Source organism: Pectinophora gossypiella, chromosome 8, assembly GCF_024362695.1.
Source record: "Pectinophora gossypiella chromosome 8, ilPecGoss1.1, whole genome shotgun sequence".
Taxonomy (NCBI): domain Eukaryota; kingdom Metazoa; phylum Arthropoda; class Insecta; order Lepidoptera; family Gelechiidae; genus Pectinophora; species Pectinophora gossypiella.
Window position 1 is genome coordinate 6,019,191 of NC_065411.1, and position 10,283 is coordinate 6,029,473.

General features: G+C 39.3%; 1 protein-coding gene across 1 annotated transcript; it reads left to right on the forward strand.

The window, feature by feature from the left end:
• The first annotated feature begins 237 nt into the window (after positions 1 to 237).
• Positions 238 to 6,224, forward strand: LOC126369112 (boophilin-H2-like). The gene is made up of 5 exons (XM_050013405.1): positions 238 to 346; positions 510 to 600; positions 1,053 to 1,165; positions 2,044 to 2,140; positions 6,089 to 6,224. Exons 1-5 carry the CDS (start codon positions 238 to 240, stop codon positions 6,222 to 6,224), a joined length of 546 nt encoding a protein of 181 aa, XP_049869362.1.
• Positions 6,225 to 10,283: the final 4,059 nt, after the last annotated feature.

A 10,283-nucleotide genomic window follows, 5' to 3' on the forward strand; every position in this document is an offset into this window, starting at 1 on the left:
TATGTTATCAATATCATAAAATTATTTACGCCAACTATATCTAGTTTCGCTTGATTAGATTAATTTGCCCATTTAGGTAACATGTGGAACAAATCATATAATATACCTAGGTATAGGTAATAAAATGGATTAAAATAATTTGAATTATGCTGCCAAATGTTTATAGCTCCATGAACATTTTGTTACTTAAACTCTGGAAGGAAACAAGTCTGAATTAAAAAATATATTGTTTTGAATATGGAAAATTGTGCTATCTTCGAAGTGGCTTCGTTTGTGTGGTTATTGTTAATTGGCTTTGTATCTGCTAATACACCTCAACCTGCCGATTTGTATCACGTAGGAAGAAGTTAGTATTACTTAATTCAGTTGCCTATCAATTCAAATACTAATAAGTATATGCTTAGAATATTTTAAATTGTGCCTGCATCAATTTTTGTTGTATAACATTTGTCACGACTAGGAACAACGGGTTTTTAAACATTAATTTAGTTTTCACATTACAATTATAGGTTCTCAAGACGTGTACAAGAAGGGATATTGGGATAATAGTGATTTTTGTCATCTCCAGGCGAAATCAGGAATTTGTCGAGCCGGGATTAGGTTGGTATTGTTCAAGTTTTGACAGCATAACATAACATCACGCCTATAACGCTGAAGGGATAGGCATAGGTGTATAGTATGCATATGTGCACCCACTCCTCGCCAACTGATATTTAAGTCCCATGTAACAGGGGGCGAGCCTGTTGCCATTAACCGGGCACAAATACTGGAAACCTTGTGATATCACCTTGTGAGTTGTCTTTGATTACTTGTGGCTCTGCCCACCCCATTAGGGATAACGGGCGTGAGTTTATGTATGTGTATGTATGTTGTGATATCAATTATCTATGATCTAAACGGCCCGAGGCGGGATTTGCACTCGTGGAACTGCGATGTTAGTTACGCGTTATCAGGACGAATGGGACCCCGACCTTCAGAGCACGGAATCTCCAGAACTTCGGGAATTAACGCTAAGAATCTCTCTAAACTACTTAATTGAGATTTTTTTGCAGTAAATTCTATTACGATGTTAACAAGGGATACTGCAAGGAGTTCGCTTATGGTGGATGTGGAGGGAACGCCAATAGATTCGACTCGGAGCACTCCTGTTACGAAAGATGTAGAGGTATGCAATGACGACCTATGTGAATATTATGTATTCAAAAAACTCAAATTCAAAAGTATCTTTATTCAGTAGGTAACATAGTTACACTTTGAATCGTCATTTTTACATAACGAACGTCTCATCCGCCTAAAAATACTGCAGCTTCTCACAACCTGTATAGCCGGGGAAAAGAAGCTGCAAGAAAAACCTCGGCACAGAGGCTTACACGTTCTTTAAAAAAAAAAAATAGTATTTGGCTGCCTAATATCAGTTCTCAGAATCTCATTCATTCAAATCGTCTAAATAATCACTAACCTTGTAATAACCTTTTTTTAATGTACATAGGTACGTGTGTGATTATAGTCATTCTTTCATGACCAAACTTATCAGTTCATACTGGGAACATGGTGCGTAGCAGACAGCTCTTTTCGTTACGACGTCATTAACACCGTCACTAACATATTATTTCCACAAAACAAAAAAAAAAACAGTGCCAGGTATTTTTTTAAAAGAAAGCAAATAAAAAAGTGTGATGAAGGAATTCACCGGCGTGGTTAGATAATATCGTTGCGAAGGTGTAAAGTTGTGGATGGGGTTTAGCGCAGAAGTGGATGAAGTCAATACCCACAAGTGGGATGATGCGGGATGATTGGATAATAACACATACCATGGTTTAGTTTTCCTATACTATGACATCCTATATAACTTCACACTGCTGGGCACAAGCCTCCACTCTATCAACCGGAGGGGGTATGGAACGTACTCCACGTTGTAGAGGTAGTGGAACAAACATAAAACAACATAACTTAAGTTCACGACTATATCTCGATTGGGATAGTCAGAGGCACGATTGGGGGAGGTAGAAGTATTGGATAATAAATAAAACATATTTTTTTTAGGCGCTGAAGTAATTTCAAACCCGTTTATACTAGATGATGAGTTTTCAACGTGCGAGTGGCAGCCTAATCCGGGGAATTGTTATGCTTTAATACCACAGTAAGTTTATTGTTCAACTCATTGATTTTGAACTCAAAATAACCATTTATCTAGTAAAAGTGATACCATAGATGGAGATAGTTTAGTTGTTGGCTGGATGAAAGTGAAAAGGTGATCGTAATCGCGTCACAGCCTCCGGGCTGTGACGCGATTATGTATAAGAGGTTGTATCAAGTGTCCGCACTTGATACAACCTCTTATACACCACACATTGCCGTTATCGTACACGTGCATCTGTGTGTGTGACGTTTGACGCCATGCGACTGGAGACTAAGCTATTTTCGGGGGTAAGGTAAACCTAGCTCACGCGCTGGTGGGGAGCGTAGAGTTGCCGTTCTATACGTAGTATTATTCCTTATTCTATGGTATGAAGTGTCCGGGTGTGATCGCGTGTCCGAGGATGCGGTCCAGATGACCTTCCAATAGGTAATTTTTTTTTTCTTGTAGAGAAAGGTAATTTTGATTTGTATGGAACAAGCCCTCAATGATAATATTAGTAAATAAAAACAACGTATATGATATATTATATGTTAGAGTAGGAATATTATACTCTGATCCCAAGGTAACAGTGACCTTTGTGGAGGACGCATAGCGCCAGTTAAACAATGGCTCACTGTCACGGATTACTTTTATTGGATGTTCTCTGTACGGAGTTCGACACAAGAATGGTACAACTCGTGCGGCTCGCCTTCTTATAAGGGTTGTCCCCACTACCGTACCTTGCACGTGTGTCGTAAACAAGTGCAGGTGTTGTTTGTTTGCTAGCCGCACGTGTTGTTTACAGTTAACATAATATTTAGATTTTCAATATTTCGCTGTCGCGCTATCACGGCCATACTGATACGCAGCTCGTGCTCTGAGCTTGCGTTTATTCTGAAACAAGGGTATCTTTTAGTTCACTGTAGTAGCATATTCATTCAATTTGTAACTAAGTATTTGTGCTGTTAAGTCAGTTGTTGTAAGTCTATATCGGTGCATCGACAGGAGCTTACAATTGGCAAATTCAATAATAATCGTTTCATTTTTTAAATTGCATTGTAACGCCCAGTTGTAAGTCTATATCGTTCCATCGATACGATCTCACAAATTAAAATAAATAAAATAATAGTTTCCTAGTCCGTTATTTGTTCAAAGATCGGATTAAAATGGGTGAAGATGTTAATCAACCAAATAGTTTTTACTTTTCGCCAGACTCAGAGGCTTAAATTTTATAAGCTTGTTCTGGTTGAAAGTTCAGTTGACAAACTCAGCGGCCAAAAATATAGCTTGTTTCAACAACATCACGGTGAAAGGGACGTTTGCCAAACTCAGAGGCTTTAGTTGCTTGGATTAGCAGCAGTTCCAGTCTCAGAAATATTCGATGAACTCAGAGGCTATTTTGTGGCTTGTTTTGACAAGTGACCTTTACAACCATTTTTTTTTTATTTCTTGTAAACTGCTATCACGGATCATTCTAAATTCGGGTTTGGTATTAATCTGAGATGTTCATGAGCTATTGTAGTTTTTTTTTTTTTGGCCAGGACGAAGACTTTGTATTTCGTATCGATTATTGCCAATAATTTTTACAATTTGATATGGCCCTAAATATTTAGGACCTAGCTTGTTATTAGACCATTGGGTATCTTTACAAAGCACAAAGTCTCCTGGATGAAATAATTTTACTTTAGCACATTTGGAATCGAAACGTTTCTTGCTTTCTGAAGATTGTTCGGTCATTCTGATAATCTATTAAAAGAAATGGCGGTTATTGGCAATCAAGCGCCAGCTTAGTATACAATACGCTGCCACGAAGTCACCACCACACGGTACACACGCGGCACGGCTGCCACGCTCAGACTGTGTCATGCTGTAACGCCTTCGTCGTTTGTCATTCACTCGTCGTCATGTAGCAGTGGTCACATGAAACAAAATAACTAGGTGTATTATCACATTCACATGACTCTTTCAATCGGTTTATAAAGATTATTTTATTAATGACGGTAGATTACAAATCACGTTGTAATTTAACGAAAGTTCATTTCTTTATTGCTTGGAGTGAGAAAATACAGCTTAAACCACGCAGCGTTAGCGTGTCTGCACCAATTCAAAACATTTTTAGACCAAAATACCAAGATTTGACGATGATGAAAACCGATTTGAAAACGCGGTTTGAATTATGATTGACACGTATTGCGGGAATATATCTCGTCAATTTTGTTTTAAAATAAAGAGAAATAGTACTTTCCAAGTTAATTTGAAATCAATTTCCTCATTATTAAAAATTAAAATACACCCAGCAATGAAGTCAATAACAATAAAGTTCCAGTATGAAAACGACTCACCGTAACAACAGTATTCAAATGCAGGTAGGCACCATTATCCTCGATCCTGACATTACATAGTCATTGTGATGAATATGCCACGGCTCAAGTCCAGGTCCAATTTTTATATTCAGGTCCAATTCCAAGTTTAGCCTTAGTTTTAATTAATTAAACACCTGACTCCATCCACGATTATAGTTTCATCCTTTGTGGCCGTCTTTTTTCAATATAATGGGTGGGCAGCAGGACGATCCTCTACTTCTGATGTTAGAGTAGGAATATTATACTCTGATCCCAAGGTAACAGTGACCTTTGTGGAGGACGCATAGCGCCAGTTAAACAATGGCTCACTGTCACGGATTACTTTTATTGGATGTTCTCTGTACGGAGTTCGACACAAGAATGGTACAACTCGTGCGGCTCGCCTTCTTATAAGGGTTGTCCCCACTACCGTACCTTGCACGTGTGTCGTAAACAAGTGCAGGTGTTGTTTGTTTGCTAGCCGCACGTGTTGTTTACAGTTAACATAATATTTAGATTTTCAATATTTCGCTGTCGCGCTATCTCAGCGCTGTTGCGCTGTGTTATGTGTATATGTATGTACAAGTGGAATTTTAAATACTTCTACTTACCCCGAGAAATAGGCGTAAGGGCTATGTAAAGGGGCCTCAACACTTGTATTGCCTAGCTAGGAGCAACTTTGCAACTCTCCGCTCCCCACCAGCGGCTGAGCTAGGTTTACCTCACCTCCCTTCCGTCTTACTTTATCGAAATTTTGTCTTTTTTTTTCTTTTTCTTTGTCTTTTTTTTGTTTTTTCTTTGTCTTTTGCGTGTGGCTTCTCTGTGGGAGCGAGTGCGGGGCAGCAGCAACAGTCTCCTGAAGGTGGTCTCACAAAGGATGGACAGTCCCATCCTCACTCACTGGATGTACATGCATGTGACATCCAATGAAAATTATAAATTTTACTAACTTAGATATAATCTTCTATTACTAACAAAATATGGATAAAATATTTCATTCATTCATTCATTCATTATTCTTCAATCGTATGGGCGTGTATGATAACTGTGTGGTGTTTTGTATGAAATATCCTGGGTGTGGCTCTGCCCTGGTCCTGACACAACAAGTGAGGTTTCTAGTGAGACCAAATTCATCGTGTAACAATGGTGCTGATTCCAATACACACCACCTAACTTTAGTTAAGTTATGATAGGTGTTATTTCCTTAACCGCCGAAAAGGAAAGGGATGGATGTTTGACGGCTGTTAAATTTAAAATGAATGATTGAATAACAGTGGCAGTGGACAGCGCAGGACCGATCGTCGTGGACATCCTTGGGGGAGGCCTATGCCCAGCAGTGGGCGTCGTACGGCTGATAATGATGATGATTGAATAACCCGAACGAATCATATCTCGCTGGTATGCATCCCGTTTGACGTGTGCTGTACTTAATTCTGTCAAAAAAATTTTAGAGGGTTGTTTTAGATTACTGCCTAAAATTGACATGTGTTCCAGAAATATGCCTGTCCATATGTGCGATTATCCGTCTCTTTCCTTTTCGGCGGATAAGAAAATGACAGGTATAACTTGAAATAAAATTAAATGTTGTGAACTGGAATCACCACCAATGCACATTTATATTTAACAGGTACTATTACGACGTGAACGCTAATGCTTGCAAGTTGTTCACGTACGGAGGCTGTGGAGGCAACGCTAATCGGTTCCCAGACGAAGAATCCTGTATTCGAAAATGTATCCAATACCGTCACACAAAGAAGTATTAAGTACCTACTATCATAATATTGTTATGGTCAAATAAATATGGTTTTCTGAACATAATAATTGTGTTTATAGCTTTTAATTTGACACCTTATGAGCGAGAGTTATATCATAGTGAAGTTTGGGGGATATTCAGAACTCGAGACACGATTTCTTGGAAATTGCCTAAAACGCATCTTCAGTGTGTTACTATAGTAATATAAGCGGTGTTAATGACGTCAGATGACATCGTAACGAAAACTTTGAGGGATGATACAGACCATGATTGCAACGGAAAAATCCACTTGATATCAACTCAAAATCATGGTCTGAATCATCCCCCTTAGTATTCGTTACGATGTCACTAACACCCTGTACACATCAATGCACTGACATACTATAAACAAATAGACACAGTCGCTAAGGATTTTTTCTAAAAAAGCGTTCGAAACGTGTTATAAATACGTATACATTAAGTACAAGTTCATTCCCTCAAATTAAGATGTTATGCTTGTTAAAACAAAGAGCAATATCGGTTGGAAAGTCTCGTCATTACGCCCATTGCGACTAAATTTGACCTTGACACGTTGTCACTTAGTGACAAGACGCACCGCAGACGCTTTTTTAAAGATATCGGTAGGTAGTCAAGTCTATTTATTTATATACGAGGTCAATACATCAAAATGTCTTCAGTACAGGGGTTAAAATGGCCACATCGAAGCAATTCATCTAAGCTATTTGACATTTGTTTGCATTGCGCACTTACTTTTATATGCGCAAATGTCAAATTGCAATATTGCTTTCTTGCTTCGGTGCGGCCATTTTAACCCCCCTGTAATTCTACATGACATACCTATCGTCGTCATATCACCATGCGTCTTGCTGTCTACGCAGGCTTCTCACACCGCTCCAAGGTTCCATTAGTGCACGCAATATGGTGGCTTTGAAAGGAAACTTCAATCACACGAGTGTCCCAATTATTTTATCCCTTACAATCTGGGCCTACAACTTTTTATCCAGTTAGGTGTGTGAGGCGTGTCTAGTGATCACGATGTTCCAAATTGAATAGTTGCCGATTGTTGCTGCTTATTAGGTATGTATTGTGTAGTGTTAGGAAATGGTAGAAGATGTTGCGCACAGAAATTTTCAGACTTACAAAATAGCAATGTTCTGGGGACCGGCGGCTCTTACAACTCAATACCTACTTTATCCCGTTTTTCAAAATTTTATAGGTCCGGTTCTTTATAGAAGCGACTGCCTCACTGACCTTCCAACCTGCGAAGGGAAAACCAGCCCAATACAGGTTAGGTTAGGTTAAGTCAAAATGCATTTCTCGGGAATGTGGGTTCGGATCACGATGTTTTCCTTTACCGCTGAGTCCCGTAAAACCTACCTGTATACATTGTCGAATACTTTATACATTGTTTAAATTATTAGTTTTTGAATGGAATAGAAATTGTGTATTATAAAAGGACGGCATAAACAAAAAAACAAGAATCATAATTAGTCTCAGTCATTTTATACAGGGTGTTAGGGACATCGTAACGAAAAAAAAAATGGAACGCCTATTTGATTGTACTAAAAACGATGGTGGGTGTTTTTCTTGTCGCAAATGTTTAATTAAGATTTTGAATTTTTACTGTGCCGCAATGTAAGTCGAACAACGCGGCACACAGACGTTAAACCTACGCACGGCTACGTTACGCGTGCGTGCGTGATACGATGTTGTATCTAGGTAGGAGTTTTCATTCTCTTGTATTTAGATGCTTAGTGGTGCAACGTTTAAAAATGTTGAGTTTGTTGAAGTAGAACACCTACTGCCACGATTTTTCACGCACGGTACCTACCTACCAGTTATTAAAACGTTCCTAACTTATTAACAATAAAAACCCTACTCTTGCCTTACCTTAATTGTTATTCCTTCGGATGAAGTACCTAGGTAGGTACCCTAGAACATGTCACGTCACGTAGGTATGCAACATCGCGTTTCCTCCGCGGTAGGTAGGTATCACACGCACTCACAAACACAACACCTTGCTCTTTAATAAACATCAACAATCTTCCATACTTTTGTGCAGTAAATGGTCTATGATCTATCATCATAGTCGACACTACTCATTTACAGAATAAAACAAACACAAAACACTCACAAACACGAAAAAAATATCCTCGAAAAACATCACGCGATTCGGGTCAAGCTTAGTATTCGACTGAGCGCGGAAGCGCGCGGCGGCGTTAGCGCAAAGCATCAAAGGCGCGCCGACGACACGCCGGCCGCGGCCGAGTCGAGCCGACGACTAGACAGAGAGAGAGAAGTATGTTTATGGTGCAAGTGACAGAGAAAGAAATAGTATCTGTTCGTATGCCTACTTTATTGGCGAGCGTTGCCCTTGACCCGTGCGCCGGCTATTCACCTGCGCATAGCTGAAGTTGTAGATACGTTATTATTATTATTGATGACATTGATAAAATTTTATAATTTTTATTTGTTTATTTTAAATGTGCGTTCTATGCAGCTTAAAACACAATATGGGACTGAAAAAAATCTATTTTTTTATGAATTTTGCGACAGGAAACTTCACTTGATTGATACCTATCAACTCAAAGAAATACCTAGTATCTGTTCGTAATGCCTACTTTATTGGCGCGCGTTGCCCTTGATCCGTGAGGCTATTCACGTCCGACTATCCATCAAGACAGATCAAACAAGCCCTAACTCGGAGGTCTTGCGTCCCAGGATCCTTTAATTATGTCTTAGAACCTTCTTGGCCTATGTGGTCCAGTGGTTGAGCGATGGGATGCGGAGGGTCCGGGTTCGTATTCCGGTGGGGACATATCACAAAAATCTGTTTATAAGGCCATTGGTTGGGACGTTACAGGCTGATCACCTGATTGTCCGAAAGTAAAATGATCCGTGCTTCGGAAGGTACGTTAAGTCGTTGCTCCCGTCTACTAGGTACTTATGTAAGCACGTAGCCGTTACATGAATATTGTACACACAGAACAGGATAGGTTTAATTAGTTCTTTACTGATGATTTAACAATGAGATTTAAAACACGAATAACTTAGTATGTACTTAGTACCTCGGTACCAACATGTAACAAGAAAAATAAGATCACTCCTCTCGGACAATTTTTTTCTTTGAACATGCCGACATTGCCTACGCGGCGGAGTTGCCGAACTATCGATAGGTAGATTATCAATTGTTGAACTTGAAAATTGTCTAAACTATCGAAAGTAGTGATAGTACATTTAGATCGATACTTGCGATAGTACCGATAGGTCTTGCTTTGTAACAATAATGGGTATTGATCTAAAAGATCTATCGATAGGTACCTACTATTGGTTTTTTTTTAACTAGGTATCGATAGAATATCGATAGGCAACACTCTGGCGGAGTGTCCGCCCAATTCTAGACGCGATCTCGCTCGATTTTTGTGTAGCGTGGTTTTGCGTAGGTACTTACATACTAAGTTGGTGGATGGTTGACATAGTAGGTAACTAATTATCTAATCTGTGGTGGTTGTGTTAGTTGGTTGTTAGTTATTCTAATGACAACAAAGAATACAATTATTTACTGTTTCAACTGTTTTAGGTAGATAATGGCCCCGATTCCTATGAGTAAATGAATGAATAACCCGGTCGAATCAAAAAGGTATCTCGCTGGTATGCAAACCGTTTGACGTGTGCTGTCAACTTAATTCTGTCGGTTGTTTTAGATTTCTGCTTAAAATTGACGTGTATTCCATAAATTTTATGCCTGTTGATTATCCGTCCATTTAAGAATAAGAATAAAATAAATTTATAATTTACGATAGACAGAGAAAGAAATAGGATCGGTTCGTAGTGCCTACTTTGTAGGCCGCGCCGCCGCCGCGCCGCCGCCGTCGCCGGCGTGCGGCGCGGGGCGCGCGGAGCGGGGCGCGCGGTGCGTGTGGCCGTTGACCCGTTCGAGCAGCTGTTGTCTCCATTACATCGAAAATTTTCGATAATTTGTCATTATTGTTTTTTTTATTGAAATTTGGGTTCTATGCAGCTAAAAGCACAATATGGAATTGAAAATAATTAAAAACAAAACTCAAAA

Coding starts and splice junctions, on each gene's coding strand:
- LOC126369112 (XM_050013405.1), top strand. CDS start 238: ATGGAAAATTGTGCTATCTTCGAAGTGGCTTCGTTTGTGTGGTTATTG. Junction 601..1,052: donor ATTTGTCGAGCCGGGATTAG/GTTGGTATTGTT, acceptor ATTTTTTTGCAG/TAAATTCTATTACGATGTTA. Junction 1,166..2,043: donor CTGTTACGAAAGATGTAGAG/GTATGCAATGAC, acceptor TATTTTTTTTAG/GCGCTGAAGTAATTTCAAAC.